At 45.7% G+C, this 17,768-nt stretch overlaps 1 protein-coding gene across 1 annotated transcript in view; it reads right to left on the bottom strand.

The window, feature by feature from the left end:
- LOC142210210 (RNA exonuclease 1 homolog) overlaps positions 1 to 17,768 on the bottom strand; it is a 42,822-nt gene that overhangs the window by 22,755 nt on the left and 2,299 nt on the right. Inside the window, exons 2-6 of the mRNA XM_075279272.1 lie at positions 17,220 to 17,280; positions 15,883 to 17,069; positions 14,318 to 14,416; positions 11,893 to 12,091; positions 922 to 1,052 (exon numbers count right to left, since the gene is read on the bottom strand). Of these exons, the coding sequence (XP_075135373.1) occupies positions 922 to 1,052; positions 11,893 to 12,091; positions 14,318 to 14,416; positions 15,883 to 17,069; positions 17,220 to 17,280 (1,677 nt within the window). The remainder of the gene's footprint in view (positions 1 to 921; positions 1,053 to 11,892; positions 12,092 to 14,317; positions 14,417 to 15,882; positions 17,070 to 17,219; positions 17,281 to 17,768) is intronic.

The raw sequence follows: 17,768 nt of genomic DNA, 5'->3' as shown, positions 1-17,768 counted from the left end.
AGTTGTAAAACAGCATATAAGAATTCATACACATTTAATTATGAGCAGATACCCGAAGATTGCCTTTTGGTGGAGACCAACTCTTTAGGAAAATTTGTTCAATTTGGCATGCAGAATATAAAATCAGATTTAAAAAAAAAAAAAAAATGAAACAAGCCTATTTTCTACAGTACCAGACATTTCCAAAGATTGCACTGGTTATACCAAAGAGTAAGATTTTATTAGAGGTATAGAATAAGCCCCATCTTGCAAAACTATTTTTTGCCTGTTCTTTACGCACTCCCACACAACTGGACCAGCCAAGTTTGGCGCATCAATAAACCAGGCACTCCCTATGATTTTAGACCACCTGTAGAACCTTCTTTTTGAAAAATACACCCAAAGCAAATATAGCTCCACTGCCTTCAGACATCAAGAGCTGTACTCCAAATCACACTAGACAACCGGTATTAGCCAAAAGAAGGTCAGAGGTCCCTCATTCTGGGCTTTACTAACATATGGTTCTAGACTAGGTATTTATAACTAACCCAGTGGCCCTCTATCCTACTGTACCAGTTGGTCACTTAGTACTGTATCTAAATCCTCAGATGTACAGCACCATGAAGTTAATGGTATACAGTAATATTTCATGTTCACATGTGGACAGACCAGAAAAATAGAAAAACTGACAGCAATAGATCTCAGAAATGAGAGATTAAATAAATCCTGAGGATACTATTGACTATAATAACAGGGTCCTTCAGGAGTTTGAAATTGCTGCAGGAAAAAAAAAGGCTTACAGGACTTGTCTGGCTATGACACTGCAATGGAGACTTTCAATGATTTTCAATTTACATGGACAACACATGAAATTAGGCATGGCACACTTAGACAATACAGGCTTTCGTTATTTAAATGAACCTGTTTAATTGGAAGATTTACCTTCATTGGTGTTGTTGGCATGGTCCTTTTCTGCTGTATGACAGGTCGAATAGATGCACTTCCTTGAAATAATCCACCCAGCTGACTTCTAACTGGCAGAACTTGTTGCATTTCCACTAAATTAAGACAAACTGTTAATATATAATACACAGTTAATACATTTATTAAAGAAGAAAGTGATTGAGACAGAATTTCAACCCAAAATCTAAAGAAGAAAACCCCCAAAACTCTAAAGCAAAGTTATAATAGTAGCCAAAGTTTAGGAGCGATGACCAAAAATGGAAATGCCAATTTCTTTAAAAATATAACGCATGTTTTATTTATTTTGCTACTGTAAAGGGGTGTTCGGTGAAAATTTGTGCAATATACTAAAGTTCTCCCTAACAACCCTATGAACTGTTGCCAGGGAAATCCATCCATGTGTGTATGTATAAAAACAAAAACCCTACATCTCTGACTAATTTGCTATTTGAATTCCTCTGTGGCAAATGCTACATCTCTATATACTGCATTGAAGTACAGATAATCATAGTGGCTTCTATGGATAGGTTTCACATGAAGGTTTACCTTAAAGGGATTCTACTAGAGATGAGCGAACACTAAAATGTTCGAGGTTCGAAATTCGATTCGAACAGCCGCTCAATGTTCGTGTGTTCGAACGGGTTTCGAACCCCATTATAGTCTATGGGGAACAGATACTCGTTAAGGGGGAAACCCAAATCCGTGTCTGGAGGGTCACCAAGTCCACTATGACACCCCAGGAAATGATGCCAACACCTCTGGAATGACACTGGGACAGCAGGGGAAGCATGTCTGGGGGCATCTAACACACCAAAAACCCTCTATTACCCCAACATCACAGCCTAACAACTACACACTTTACACACTCAATACCACCTCTCTGACAGTAGGAAAACACCTTGAAACATGTGTATTTGGCACTTGCAGTGAGGAGAGCTTGTCACCAGCAGTGAATTTGGCCCTTGTAGTAAGTTGAGGTTGGCACCAACATTTGTTTTGAAAATCAGGGTGGATTGAGCCTCTAACCAGCAGAGTTTGGGCAAATTCATGGTGGAGGGAGCCTCTAACCAGCCCAGTTTGGGCAAATTCATGGTGGAGGGAGCCTCTAACCAGCCCAGTTTGGACCAATTAATGGTGGAGGGAGCCTCTAACCAGCCCAGTTTGGACCAATTAATGGTGGAGGGAGCCTCTAACCAGCCCAGTTTGGACCAATTAATGGTGGAGGGAGCCTCTAACCACCCCAGTTTGGACCAATTCATGGTGGAGGGAGCCTCTAAACAGCCAAGTTTGGACCAATTCATGGTGGAGGGAGCCTCTAAAAACCCCAGTTTGGACCAATTCATGGTGGAGGGAGCCTCTAACCAGCCCAGTTTGGGCAAATTCATGGTGGAGGGAGCCTCTAAACAGCCCAGTTTGGGCAAATTCATGGTGGAGGGAGCCTCTAACCAGCCCAGTTTGGACCAATTAATAGTGGAGGGAGCCGCTAAACAGCCCAGTTTGGGCAAATTCATGGTGGAGGGAGCCTCTAAACAGCCCAGTTTGGACCAATTCATGGTGGAGGGAGCCTCTAAAAAACCCAGTTTGGGCAAATTCATGGTGGAGGGAGCCTCTAAAAAACCCAGTTTGGACCAATTCATGGTGGAGGGAGCCTCTAACCAGCCCAGTTTGGACCAATTCATGGTGGAGGGAGCCTCTAAACAGCCCAGTTTGGGCAAATTCATGGTGGAGGGAGCCTCTAAAAAACCCAGTTTGGACCAATTCATGGTGGAGGGAGCCTCTAACCAGCCCAGTTTGGACCAATTAATGGTGGAGGGAGCCTCTAAACAGCCAAGTTTGGACCAATTCATGGTGGAGGGAGCCTCTAAAAACCCCAGTTTGGACCAATTCATGGTGGAGGGAGCCTCTAACCAGCCCAGTTTGGGCAAATTCATGGTGGAGGGAGCCTCTAAACAGCCCAGTTTGGGCAAATTCATGGTGGAGGGAGCCTCTAACCAGCCCAGTTTGGACCAATTCATGGTGGAGGGAGCCGCTAAACAGCCCAGTTTGGACCAATTCATGGTGGAGGGAGCCTCTAAAAACCCCAGTTTGGACCAATTCATGGTGGAGGGAGCCTCTAAAAAACCCAGTTTGGACCAATTCATGGTGGAGGGAGCCTCTAACCAGCCCAGTTTGGACCAATTAATGGTGGAGGGAGCCTCTAACCAGCCCAGTTTGGACCAATTAATGGTGGAGGGAGCCTCTAACCACCCCAGTTTGGACCAATTCATGGTGGAGGGAGCCTCTAAACAGCCAAGTTTGGACCAATTCATGGTGGAGGGAGCCTCTAAAAACCCCAGTTTGGACCAATTCATGGTGGAGGGAGCCTCTAACCAGCCCAGTTTGGGCAAATTCATGGTGGAGGGAGCCTCTAACCAGCCCAGTTTGGACCAATTAATGGTGGAGGGAGCCGCTAAACAGCCCAGTTTGGACCAATTCATGGTGGAGGGAGCCTCTAAAAACCCCAGTTTGGACCAATTCATGGTGGAGGGAGCCTCTAAAAACCCCAGTTTGGACCAATTCATGGTGGAGGGAGCCTCTAACCAGCCCAGTTTGGACCAATTAATGGTGGAGGGAGCCTCTAACCAGCCCAGTTTGGACCAATTAATGGTGGAGGGAGCCTCTAACCACCCCAGTTTGGACCAATTCATGGTGGAGGGAGCCTCTAAACAGCCAAGTTTGGACCAATTCATGGTGGAGGGAGCCTCTAAAAACCCCAGTTTGGACCAATTCATGGTGGAGGGAGCCTCTAACCAGCCCAGTTTGGGCAAATTCATGGTGGAGGGAGCCTCTAAACAGCCCAGTTTGGGCAAATTCATGGTGGAGGGAGCCTCTAACCAGCCCAGTTTGGACCAATTAATGGTGGAGGGAGCCTCTAAACAGCCCAGTTTGGACCAATTCATGGTGGAGGGAGCCTCTAAAAAACCCAGTTTGGACCAATTCATGGTGGAGGGAGCCTCTAAACAGCCCAGTTTGGGCAAATTCATGGTGGAGGGAGCCTCTAAAAAACCCAGTTTGGACCAATTCATGGTGGAGGGAGCCTCTAACCAGCCCAGTTTGGGCAAATTCATGGTGGAGGGAGCCTCTAAACAGCAGAGTTGTGGGAAAGCAGGGTGGAGGGAGCCTCTAACCAGCAGAGTTGGTGGAAATCAGGGTGGAGGGAGCCTCTAACCAGCAGAGTTGGGGGAAATCATGTTGGAGGGAGCCTAGTATTAGCAGAATTGTGCAACGCTTATGGTGGATGAGTATGAGGATGCGGAGGAATTGGAGAGGTTGAGTACAGACATGGAGTTTCATGTTGGGGTGCTTTACACAGGTGGGCACAAAAATGAAGGCTCTATCCAGTGGTGGTTCATTTTTATCAAAGTGAGCCGGTCGGCACTCTCAGCTGACAGACGGGTGCGCTTGTCAGTGATGATGCCACCGGCTGCACTGAACACCCTCTCAGATAGGACGCTGGCGGCAGGACAGGACAGCACCTCCAAGGCATATAGGGCAAGTTCAAGCCACAGGTCCAACTTCGACACCCAATACGTGTAGGGCGCAGAGGGGTCGGAGAGGACAGGGCTGTGGTCGGAAAGGTATTCCCGCAACATGCGCCTATACTTCTCACGCCTGGTGACACTAGGACCCTCTGTGGCGGCACTTTGGCTAGGGGGTGCCATCAAGGTGTCCCAGACCTTAGACAGTGTGCCCCTCGTTTGTGTGGACCGGTGAGAACTTGGTTGCCTACTGGAGGAACTGCCCTCCCTGCCGCCAACGTCACATGCTGGAAACATCTCCATCATATTCTGCACCAATTGCCTGTGGCAAGCATTGATGCGATTGGCCCTCCCCTCTACCGGAATAAAAGACGAGATGTTGTTTTTATACCGGGGGTCAAGGATAGCAAAGATCCAGTACTGGTTGTCCTCCATGATTTTGACAATACGCTTGTCGGTTGTAAAGCACCCCAACATGAACTCAGCCATGTCTGCCACAGTGTTAGTTGGCATGACTCCTCTGGCCCCACCGGAAAGTTCAATCTCCATTTCCTCCTCATCCTCCATGTCTACCCATCCGCGCTGCAACAATGGGACGATTCGAAGTTGCCCGGAAGCCTCCTGTATCACCATCACATCATCGGACAACTCTTCTTCCTCCTCCTCCTCCATTAAACGCAGTGAAGCGGACAGATGTGTGGACCTACTCTCCAGCTGTGACGGATCGGATGCTATCCCTAACTCCTCTGTGTGATCTGAGTTATCCCTGATGTCAATCAGGGATTCTCTCAGAACACACAAGAGCGGGATTGTAAGGCTCACCATCGCATCCTCAGAGCTCACCCTCCTTGTGGACTCCTCAAAGACCCGTAGGATGTCACAAAGGTCTCTCATCCATGGCCACTCATGGATGTGAAACTGAGGCAGCTGACTTTGTGGCACCCTAGGGTTTTGTAGCTGGTATTCCATCAAAGGTCTCTGCTGCTCAACCACTCTATTCAACATCTGAAACGTTGAGTTCCAGCGTGTGGGGACGTCGCACAAAAGCCGGTGTTGTGGCACATGCAGGCGTTGCTGGAGAGATTTTAAGCTAGCAGCGGCTACTGTCGACTTGCGAAAGTGGGCGCACATGCGCCGCACTTTCACCAGTAGCTCTGGAACATTGGGGTAGCTCTTTAGGAAACGTTGCACCACTAGGTTGAAGACGTGGGCCAGGCATGGAACATGTTGGAGTCCGGCAAGCTCCAGAGCTGCTACCAGGTTCCGGCCGTTATCACAAACGACCATGCCTGGGCCCAGGTGCAGCGGCTCAAACCATATTGCCGTCTCATCGAGGAGGGCATCCCTCACCTCGGAGGCAGTGTGCTGTCTGTCCCCCAAGCTGATCAGCTTCAGCACAGCCTGCTGACGTCTACCAACGCCAGTGCTGCAACGTTTCCAACTCGTAGCTGGGGTCAATCTAACAGCGGAGGAGGAGGCGGTGGCGGAGGAGGAGGCGGTGGCGGAGGAGGAGGCGGTGGCGGAGGAGGAGGAGGGGGGTGTTCTTCTCGTGTCCCTGCCAGGAATGTTAGGCGGGGAGACGAGGTACACCGGGCCAGTTTGGGAAGCAGTCCCAGCCTCAACTACATTCACCCAGTGTGCCGTCAGTGAAATGTAGCGTCCCTGTCCGCATGCACTTGTCCACGCGTCGGTGGTCAAGTGGACCTTTGTGCAAAGCGCGGAACTAAGGGCCCGCCTGATGTTGAGTGACACGTGCTGGTGCAAGGCGGGGACGGCACACCGGGAGAAGTAGTGACGGCTAGGGACGGCATAGCGAGGTGCCGCAGTTGCCATCAGGTCCAGGAAGGCGGGAGTTTCAACAAGCCGGAACGCCAACATCTCCTGGGCCAGCAGTTTAGCGATGTTGGCGTTCAAGGCTTGCGCGTGTGGGTGGTTAGCAGTGTATTTCTGCCGCCGCTCCAATGTCTGAGAGATGGTGGGTTGTTGTAAAGAAACGCCTGATGGTGCCTTTGATGGTGCAGGAGAAGGAGATAAGACAGGACCAGGGGAGGATGAGGTAGAAGTCAACAAAGTGGCGGAGGCAGATGAAGTGGTGTCCTGGCTCGTCCTCTGGAGTGCATCGCCAGCACAGTCAGCAGTGGCAGTGGCAGAGGCAGAGGCAGTGGCAGTGGCGTGAACGGCAGGCGGCCTTTGTCCTGCCGTTGCTGCCTGCCACTGATTCCAGTGCTTGGATTCCAAATGACGGCGCATTGAAGTGGTGGACAGGTTGCTCTTCTCAGAGCCCCTAATCAATTTCGAGAGGCAAATTGTGCAGACAACACTATATCTGTCCTCGGCGCATTCCTTGAAAAAACTCCACACCTTCGAGAAACGTGCCCTCGAGGTGGGAGTTTTTCGGGGCTGGGTACGAACTGGAACATCTTGGGAGATTCCGGGTGTGGCCTGGCTTCGCCTAAGCTGCTGACCTCTGCCTCTGCCTACCCTTTTTGGTGCTGCACCTGCCTCAACATCCACACTACTTTCCCCGCTTGACATCCCCCCTGTCCAGGTCGGGTCAGTGTCCTCATCATCCACCACTTCCTCTTCCAACTCCTGTCTCATCTCCTCCTCCCGCACAATGCGCCGGTCAACTGGATGCCCTGACGGCAACTGCGTCACATCATCGTCGATGAGGGTGGGTTGCTGGTCATCCACCACCAAATCGAACGGAGATGGAGGAGACTCTAGTGTTTGAGCATCTGGACACAGATGCTCCTCTGTTAGGTTCGTGGAATCGTGACGTGGAGAGGCAGGTTGAGGGACAATGAAAGGAGCGGAGAACAGCTCTGGGGAGCAGGGACAGTTTGGGTTATTGTTCTGTAAAGCTTCGGAATTTTGGGAGGAAGGAAGACAAGACTGTTGGGTAATAGGAGGAGAGGAGGCAGAGTCTGACTGGCTGCTGGACAATGTGCTGTAAGCGTTCTCTGACAGCCATTGCAAGACCTGTTCCTGGTTCTCGGGCCTACTAAGGTTTGTACCCTGCAGTTTAGTTAATGTGGCAAGCAACCCTGGCACTGTGGAGTGGCGCAATGCTTGCTGCCCCACAGGAGTAGGCACGGGACGCCCTGTGGCTTCACTGCTACCTTGCTCCCCAGAACCATTCCCCCGACCTCGCCCACGGCCTCGTCCACGTCCCTTTCCGGGAGCCTTGCGCATTTTGAATTCCTAGTTAGAAATTGGCACTGTATACCAGTAGTAAAAATTGTGGGTGCACGTAACCCCAATATATTCTTTGAATTCCCAGTCAGACACTGGCACTATATGGCAGTAGCAAGAAATGAGGGTATTTGTATTCCCAATATATTCTTTGAATTCCCAGTCAGACAATGGCACTGTATACCAGTAGTAAAAATTGTGGGTGCACGTAACCCCAATATATTCTTTGAATTACCAGTCAGAAACTGGCACTATATGGCAGTAGCAAGAAATGAGGGTATTTATAACCCCAATATATTCTTTGAATTCCCAGTCAGACAATGGCACTGTATACCAGTAGTAAAAATTGTGGGTGCACGTAACCCCAATATATTCTTTGAATTCCCAGTCAGACACTGGCACTATATGGCAGTAGCAAGAAATGAGGGTATTTGTATTCCCAATATACTCTTTGAATTCCCAGTCAGACAATGGCACTGTATACCAGTAGTAAAAATTGTGGGTGCACGTAACCCCAATATATTCTTTGAATTACCAGTCAGAAACTGGCACTATATGGCAGTAGCAAGAAATGAGGGTATTTATAACCCCAATATATTCTTTGAATTCCCAGTCAGACAATGGCACTGTATACCAGTAGTAAAAATTGTGGGTGCACGTAACCCCAATATTTTCTTTGAATTACCAGTCAGAAACTGGCACTATATGGCAGTAGCAAGAAATGAGGGTATTTATAACCCCAATATATTCTTTGAATTCCCAGTCAGACAATGGCACTGTATACCAGTAGTAAAAATTGTGGGTGCACGTAACCCCAATATATTCTTTGAATTACCAGTCAGAAACTGGCACTATATGGCAGTAGCAAGAAATGAGGGTATTTATAACCCCAATATATTCTTTGAATTCCCAGTCAGACAATGGCACTGTATACCAGTAGTAAAAATTGTGGGTGCACGTAACCACAATATATTCTTTGAATTCCCAGTCAGACACTGGCACTATATGGCAGTAGCAAGAAATGAGGGTATTTGTATTCCCAATATATTCTTTGAATTCCCAGTCAGACAATGGCACTGTATACCAGTAGTAAAAATTGTGGGTGCACGTAACCCCAATATATTCTTTGAATTCCCAGTCAGACACTGGCACTATATGGCAGTAGCAAGAAATGAGGGTATTTGTATTCCCAATATATTCTTTGAATTCCCAGTCAGACAATGGCACTGTATACCAGTAGTAAAAATTGTGGGTGCACGTAACCCCAATATATTCTTTGAATTACCAGTCAGACACTGGCACTATATGGCAGTAGCAAGAAATGAGGGTATTTGTATTCCCAATATATTCTTTGAATTCCCAGTCAGACAATGGCACTGTATACCAGTAGTAAAAATTGTGGGTGTATATAGCCCCAATTCTATTGCTAGGGGACTTGCAGGGTATTTCTGGGGTGAAGGTGGGGGGGCACACCGTTGGAACGGGTATCGGGGTATATATCGGGTATACGGGAATACACTGACAGTGTATTCCATTCAGGATCCTGGGAAAGCTGGGTTGCGGCGATTGAGCCCGTCAGTGCCACGTTACACTGACAAGCTTCTCCCTGGAATTTAGCTCTTACAAGAGCTGTTGGTTGTCTTCTCCTTCCTATCCTAGCCTGTCCCTGCCTATCCAGAATCTAAGCCCTAGCTATCTAGACGGAAACCTCCGTCCTCGGTGAATTGCAAGCTCAGAATGACGCGAACCTGGGCGGCGCTGTTCTTTTAAATTAGAGGTCACATGTTTTCGGCAGCCAATGGGTTTTGCCTACTTTTCTCAACGTCACCGGTGTCGTAGTTCCTGTCCCACCTACCCTGCGCTGTTATTGGAGCAAAAAAGGCGCCAGGGAAGGTGGGAGGGGAATCGAGTAATGGCGCACTTTACCACGCGGTGTTCGATTCGATTCGAACATGCCGAACAGCCTAATATCCGATCGAACATGAGTTCGATAGAACACTGTTCGCTCATCTCTAGATTCTACCATTAAAAAAATGTTTTTTCTAGGTATCACGTCGGAATAGCCTTTAGAAAGGCTATTTGTCTCCTACCTTTGGAAATGCTCTCCGCCGCGCCGTTCTAAATACCGGTTTGTACCGGTATGCTAATCGGTTCTCTCGCAGCGATGGGGTCATCCCCCAGCGCAGGAGATGCGATGGGGGCGTCCCCATTGCTGCTCGAAAACTGACTCCAGCGCCGCCTCTGTTCTTCTGCATCCTCCCCTTCCTTCTTCGGCTTGACGTCTGATGCCTGCGCAGTACGCTCTGTTCGGCGAACTTTGCCGAACGTACTGCGCATGCCCGCGGCCATAATGCCGACACCGCAAGTTCGCCGAACAGAGTGTACTGCGCAGGCGTCCAACGTCAAGCCGAAGAAGGAAGGGGAGGATGCAGAAGAAGACAGAGGTGGCGCTGGGGTCGGTTTTCGAGCAGCAATGGGGACACCCCCATCGCATCTCCTGCGCTGGGGGACACCCCCATCGCTGCGAGAGAACTAATTAGCATACCAGTACAAACCGGTATTTCGAACGAACGGCGCGGCGGAGAGCACTTCCAAAGGTAGGAGACGAATAGCCTTTCTAAAGGCTATTCCGATGTGATACCTAGAAAAAAAAGTTTTTTAATGGTAGAATCCCTTTAATACTAGAGGACAGAGCCAACTATAGCACTCGGCTATCTCTAGGGCTGCGGCTATTTTTTTATTGTGGCCTGTGGGCATGCACAGTATGCTCTGCCCGAGGCCTACAAGTTTTACTGCCTCTGCCGGAGGACGACACAGGAAGACAACTTTCCTGAATAAGCTGGAGGCGGTGCTAGAGAGTTCTCTGGCAGCATTGGGGATGCCCCCAGTGCTGTTTGAGCGCTGGGGCCTGCCTGCAGTGCTGCGAGAGGACTCATTTGCATACTGGGGAAAACCAGTATTTCTATGGAACGGCAACCCGGAGAAGAAATCTAAAGGTAGGAGACGAATAGCCTTTCTTAAAGGGTTATTCCCATAGCCTTTGTTCACCAACCTGCAGGCTCTGTGCTCTGTTCACTTCCTGGTTTTCTGGGCACATTGGTGGGCAGGGTTTCACTTGCTCTGCTATCTGCTATGTTTGCAGTAAGTAATGAGGGATTGGTTGTAAATCCATTACCACAGTATGAAGCTGATGTAGAGGCTGATGTAGCAGAGCTGGATTTGAGTCAGCTTGCATTACAGACAGAGATAATAGACTCCCTATCTCAGCCCTTATCAGCCAAATTCAATTAAACTGGTTGATAAGTGGAAGAGCTGAAGATAGAGTTCAGAAATCCCAGAGCTCTCACCTCCAGCTCCCCTAACTGAGGAACTCTGTTACTTGTCAGACATAAGCAGCACTCAGCTCCTCCCTCCCCCCTGAGATCAGGCAGCTAAGTCACTTGGGAAATGAGCAGATAAGCCCAGTGGCCACAGAAACTGAGTGTAAACAATGAAGTGAATAAATTAAGATAGCGGCCAAACAAAACAGTTTTGATAAAGCAATGTATTTAGGAAAAGTCTTAAATCCACATAAACTAGCAGTATAGATACGATCCTTGTTATGGGACAACCCTTTTAAGGCTATTCCAACACGGTAGGCACAAAAAAAAGGCATCGATTGATAAGATCCCTTAAAATCAGGGCAGTGAATGAAAAGAACAAAACATATTCCTCTGTTTATCCCTGGATCCCTGTTGCTCTGGCAGGGACAGGTGAATATACTTTTTTTTTCACTGCCCCCAGCTGATTTAAACCTGAAAAGGGTTGTCCTTTTTTTGCCTGGACAATCCCTCTAAGGTCAGTCTATTCGCATATATAGTTTGTTTTAGTTTCTGTACATAACACCAATTTCCCTGCACAGACTGTTAAGTGATAAACTGGATGACTGCAGACACCATTTAAAAAGAGCCTAGGAGAATGTCATACTATTCTATATTTAAAGCCATAAAAAGGAAAATGGAGCTTATGTAACTAGGAACTACACAATATACTGTACTGTGTGCTTCCAGCTTTATACAATCTGCTGCATTAGCAGCTCCAGATATCAGCTTACCAGTGGGAAGGGGAGGGTTCATGTGTTAGACCAGCACTGACCTGATAGTTTATCCGAACAATAGATAATATTGAAATCTCATGAACCCTTTAGCAAAGAGATAGTAGCAGAGAACACGGTTTTAAACATTTAAATGTTTCTTACCCATCTGACCAAAATTATTATATGCTGGGGTGAAACAACTGGCAACTCTTTTCTGTGAAGCCGCTACAAAGGCTTGTCCATTTTTGACAGCAGAGGTTATCTGTAAAGCTTGCTGTTGTACGTGTACTATCCTTGCATGAGGCATCTGCTGTGTAGCTGTACCTCTGTAGGGTACAAGTATATTGCTACTTGGCTTAACCTTAAAAAAAGAAAATTATACAAAATGTTTTGAATTTGCAGAAATGCAAAAACTTCATGACACAAGAGGACAGAAAAAAAAAAGTTTTTTACATCTGGGAAAATATAAACAAGGGGGGGGGGGGAGTCTCACTTTATTTAATGGCACAAAGTGCTAATAAATTTTTAAAATGTTTTTCCTCTATTACTGTAATTTTTATTTTGTATGGTGTCATCAGGGGTGGGTCTAGAACCTGTAATAAAGGGGTGTTTTGACTTTATTAATTTCATTTCATAGTAGACCTTTGGGGATATCTGATCACTTTTTGTGGGGAGGTCAATTTTCCCTGTAATCAGGGCTGGTATATTTAGCCCCAGTTACACGAGGAATACAGCCTCCAGCCAATGACTGAGCTGATCTGGGTCTTGTAGGACCCAGTAGTTCTTACAGACTCTGAACCCGGCGGATCATGTGGCTCATTGAGCGCTGTATACACAATGATCGGGAAGGCAGAGATGGTAATAAACCTTCCCTGCCTTCTCTCTGGGGCCTCCAGGTGAAGTTACAACCGGCTCCCTGAAACCTGCATGGACGTTTCAGTTACGTCCTTTCAGAACAAGGAAGCCACTATTTAGACATAAATACACAATGGGTGGTCCAGAAGTGATTGATAGCAAAAATAGTTTACCCTCTTTATTATAATTATGTAGCTGACAGTGAAGTGTTGCTGTGGGTGGGGCTAGACCTTGTGATATTGGCATGGATTTAAATTAGACATTTTGGGTTGTTTTTTTTTACATTGTGCTCCCCCATAAGGTGATAATAGGCCTTCAGGGAACATTAACATTACTTTTTTTGGCTGATTTCTTCTATAACCAGGCTGATCCATTTAGTCCCATATGCGGTCTCCTAACCTGAAACTGCAGAGCTGATCTGGGTCCTCTAGGACCAAGCAGCTTCTATAGGTTACGGCTGACATAGCTGTATTGTTTCCTTTTGTTGCTGCACTGCCTTTTTGAGTGAAAATCAAACTCTACCTTTGTATTGGACTAAAGAAACTGGACTTGTGTATCTATGCCACCCCACCTAGCAACCCCAGACCCTGACACACATAACATATTATATATATATATATATATATATATATATATATATATATATATATATATATATATATATATATATATATATATATATATATACACACACATATACACACACACACACCTATATATACACACACTACCTCATTATGTAGGATGAACTAAAAGAGCGAAACTGAACATTAAAGCATAACTAAACTTTAAGACAACTATTTTCTGTCAATTTGTATCAATAAATTTTGTAATACTGTATTAACTTTTGTCTCCTTTCTGTGAAATCTTGCATGTTTTCAGTCTTTCCCTTGCTTCTGTATTAAAAGCTGTTCCTGCATCACTATGTACATTGGGCAGCATGGTGACTTAGTGGTTAGCACTGCAACCTTGCAGCATTGGAGTCCTCGGTTCAAATCCTGCCAAGGACAACATCTGCAAGGAGTTTGTATGTTCTCCCCATGTTTGCGTGAGTTTCCTCCGGGTACTCTGGTTTCCTCCCACACACCAAAGACATAAGATTGTGAGCCCTATATGGGACAGTGACTATCAATGTCTGTAAAGTGCTGCGGAATATGATGGCGCTATACAAGCATAATAAATAAATAAAATATGTACATGAGTAGGGGCTGTGTAAAATGTAGAGAAAATAGGGAAGGTTCATTTCAAACAGTTATATCTCCGACAGCACGTAACATACAAACTTACAAAAGAGGGTCACATTTTGAGGAATTTCCACTGTACTGGCACTTCAAGGCCTTTGCAAGTACGACATGGTAACTAAAAGCTATAATAGCAAAATCTAACCCCCAAAGTCCCAATAGTGCTGTTTCCATTCTGGAGCTTACAGTGTACCCATACATTATGTTACATGTGGGGTCACTTCTGGGGTTGGACAAAAAGGTTAAATTGTGGGGTGCAATTTCTTTTAACTCCTCCCGGAAATGCAAAATTGGGGTTAAAGCAACAATTTATAGGAAAAAAAAGGTTGCTTTCCATTTTCCTGTATGTATTTTTGAATGCCCGAGACAGTGGGACATCCCAGAGAAAGACAATGTCAAAGGCATTCAATCTTCAAGAACTTGCTGTAAACTGACATTGACAAGCAACAAGCAGTACAACACAGCAATACTGACAAAAGGTCTATAGTTACATCACATTTCGCTGATGGGTGAGCAACTCTCTTCTTTTGGCCAGGAATGTCGTCATTTCCCTTTGCTTCCTGTAATTCTATTTCAGACTGATCTTCAACCTAAAATACATAAACTGCATTTCATTTTTATTATTTTCATTTTATGATGGAAACTTTCACCATGTTTGGGGCCTCTAAGCTGAGAATGTGCAGCTGGGGCCCCAGACTGTATGAAGAGAAAATTGGTATTCCATCCTCTGATTCAACAGCAGTGTTGCCCATGTATCTGAAAGCTGATAGAGACAAGACCTGGCAGCTTTAGCAACATATGATAACTTAAGACAGACAAATTAAAACCAGATTGCCAGATATAAGCACAATAGGGACATGCTGCTGATTTCTGGGTCCCAAAATAGTGATTACTAATATTTTAAAATGAAAGTTATGCACGCGTTTATGACTGTCATTACATTAAACCCACATTACCATGCTAAAAGCCTACTGTAGCAAATACTATAAAAGGCTTGCACAGTAAACCTCAATACTTAGAGGGGTTTTCCAGGCAAAAAAGGCCAACCCATTTAAGTTCTAACTGTTCTAGTACTGTTTAAAGGGATCCTAGCTTTTAAACACAATTTTTTCTCCCTAACATGTCAGAATAGCCTTAAGAAAGGCTATTTGTCTTCTACCTTTCCTTTTCTTCTCCATGCCAGCGATCGCCTGCAATCCCGGTTTTTCTCGGTATGCAAATGAGCTCTCTCGCAGCACTGGGGGCGTCCCTAATGCTGCCAGAGAGCTCTCCAGCGCCGCCTCTTCACCGCGTCTTCTTCCAGCGGCATCTTCTTACTTCTAGGCATCGGGCCTAGGGCAAGCCGACTGCGCATGCCCGCTGACACTATAAAATGGCTGCTTATAATACTGTGGAAGCGGCCATTTTTCTTGTGGCTGTGGGCATGCGAAGTCTGCTTGCTCTAGGCCCAAGGCCTAGAAGGAAGAAGACGCGGTGAAGACCTCGTCGCAGAAGAAGATGGAGGTGGCGCTGGAGAGCTCTCTGGCAGCATTGGGGACGCCCCCAGTGCTAAGAGAGAGCTCATTTGCGTACCGAGAAAAAACGGGATTGCAGGCGAACAGCGGCGCAGAGAAGAAAAGAAAAGGTAGGAGATGAATAGCCTTTCTTAAGGTTATTCCGACACGTTAGGGAGAAAAAAAATTGTGTTTAAAAGATAGGATCCCTTTAAATGCATCAGACATTTCAAGCTCCTCTGCACAACTATGTGTCTATGGTTATATGTTACAAACACCTTGTAATGTCTGATCATATTTTCTTTCATTTATCCCCTAACTGTTTTTATATTAGCAAAACAAGGTGACGGAGGGACTGAACTAACAGCTTGCTGGATCAGACTACACAAGAATTGCAGCCTTAACCATGGAAATTGTGTTGTATACTCAGTATTTTAATCAAGACTACGCATTTTTATTTTAGAGTCATTTAATTATTGATAAAATTGGTTGTAACGTTATACTTCAACTTTAAATATTCTAATCATCTGGGTGGATGGGTGCCACAAAACAGATGGACATACCTGTGCTGACATTCTCTTTGCTTCACTTTCATTAAATTCGTTGAATATCCTTCGGCATTCTTCTATTGGATCTTCAGAATCAGAAGAATCTGTTTCTTCATTTGAGCTGTTCTCTATATCAGAAGATGAATCTACGACAATCACTTCATTTTCAGCACTTGTGGCTGGCTCCTCACATTTCGCTTCATCAGTTATTGGCTCCTGAAAATCCTCACTGAATACAGTTAGTTCAGTAGCATCATTACTTGCATCATCATGGACAAACTGGCATTGTTGCTTCAATAAGGTTTTATGAAACAAATGCTGACAATCAGCCTCCTCATCAGATTCCACAACCGTTTCGGAGCACTCAATATTTTCGGCACTAGTTACAGTAGCAGTGCTCTCAACTGGCTCATGTACTTTTAAGTCCAGGGGGGGCTCCTGCTCAGAAGAAATATAGTCGTTACAACTTTTAGGTTCTGTTATTTGACTATAGTCACTGGCATGAGAAGTTACATCCATAGCAGAAGGGAGAGTTTCAGATTCTGTCCTCACATTCACCATACTCTCTGCCAGAGACGCAGTTGAATCTACCACAGCATCACCTGAAGGAATGTTCTCTGCCTCTGGATTTTTATCTTCATCACACAGAGATTGTTCTTTCGATCCACATACTTTACTGGGCCTTGGTCTTTTTGCGACATCCAGAATTGGAGGAACATCAATTACAAGCATATCTTCATCATCAGAGTCTTGTAGCTTTATTTCCAACCTGATTGGAGAAACAGCCCTTGGCCTTTTTGGAGCGTTATCCAGCTCTTCCCCACACTTATGCTTTGATTTAGACAGGTTTTCAGATTCCTTTTCTTTGGGAGCAGAACCAAAGAAGCCTGCAGAATAGTTAAGCAAGGGGTCATACTCCAGGTCTGTGGCTGGACAGCTTCTATCCACAATATATTTTTTGGGAATTAAGTTACTTCTCTTCAAGGAAACCTCATTGTGTAGTAGTACTTTTCTTGAGAGAGTATGTGGTTTTTCCACCACTACATCTACAAGATTGCAGTTACTGTCCATTTTGGCTGCAGGCTCTTCTGTGCGCTGTATCCCACTTGTGTACAGTAACAAGGTTTTTTGTTTCTCTTCAACTTCATTTCTGACAGCCTCAATGGCTTTATTTAGTCGCTCAAGCTCCTTCAGGTTTTTACCTAAAAAAAAAAAAAAATGTAACTGGTTTGTGGAAGTGAAAGAAAAAAAGAAGAGATGATTAAAGAAGACCTCATGTCATGAATACCACACATTGGTGAGGACAAGAAGGGCCCTCTTTAAATGGGTTTTCCCCGCTACCTGCACTTTACCCTTATTCAACAGAGAAGGGATAAGCACCTGACCACTGGGGTCTAAGTCATACGACCAGGTCTGCAAGGGAAAATGTGAATAAAAAGATTGAGTACAAGCTCAGCCACTACTCCATTCATTGCCTGAGACCACCATACAAGATACGAGAAAAGCAAACAGTAGTGGTCAGGCATGTGGCACTCAAATAGGGCAAGAGTATCAGCACGACAGGGGAGAAGTGTCAATAGTGAGAAAGACCATTTAACAGACTAAGGCTAGCTGCACATGACATCCATGAAACACGGTCCATGTGTGAGCCAGATTTACCGGCCTGAAGTTCATGCTGGGAGTGGGACTCCTAGCATCATAGTTATCCAAGATGCTAGGAGTCCCAACCTCCCAGCAACATACTGTACCAGTTATAGTATGGGGCAGAAGGTCGCTGGGAGGCAGGGACTCTTATCATACATAAATATACTACTAGAAGTAGTATAATAGTATATGCGCAATAGCATGCTGCTTCTACTACGGCTACTGCACATGCGCCCAGGCCATTTTTTTAAGCAATG

Source organism: Leptodactylus fuscus, chromosome 1 (genome assembly GCF_031893055.1).
Source record: "Leptodactylus fuscus isolate aLepFus1 chromosome 1, aLepFus1.hap2, whole genome shotgun sequence".
In the NCBI taxonomy this organism is placed as follows: Eukaryota; Metazoa; Chordata; class Amphibia; order Anura; family Leptodactylidae; genus Leptodactylus; species Leptodactylus fuscus.
Note: the sequence above shows the minus strand (reverse complement) of the source record. Positions and strands in the feature narration are given on the sequence as shown.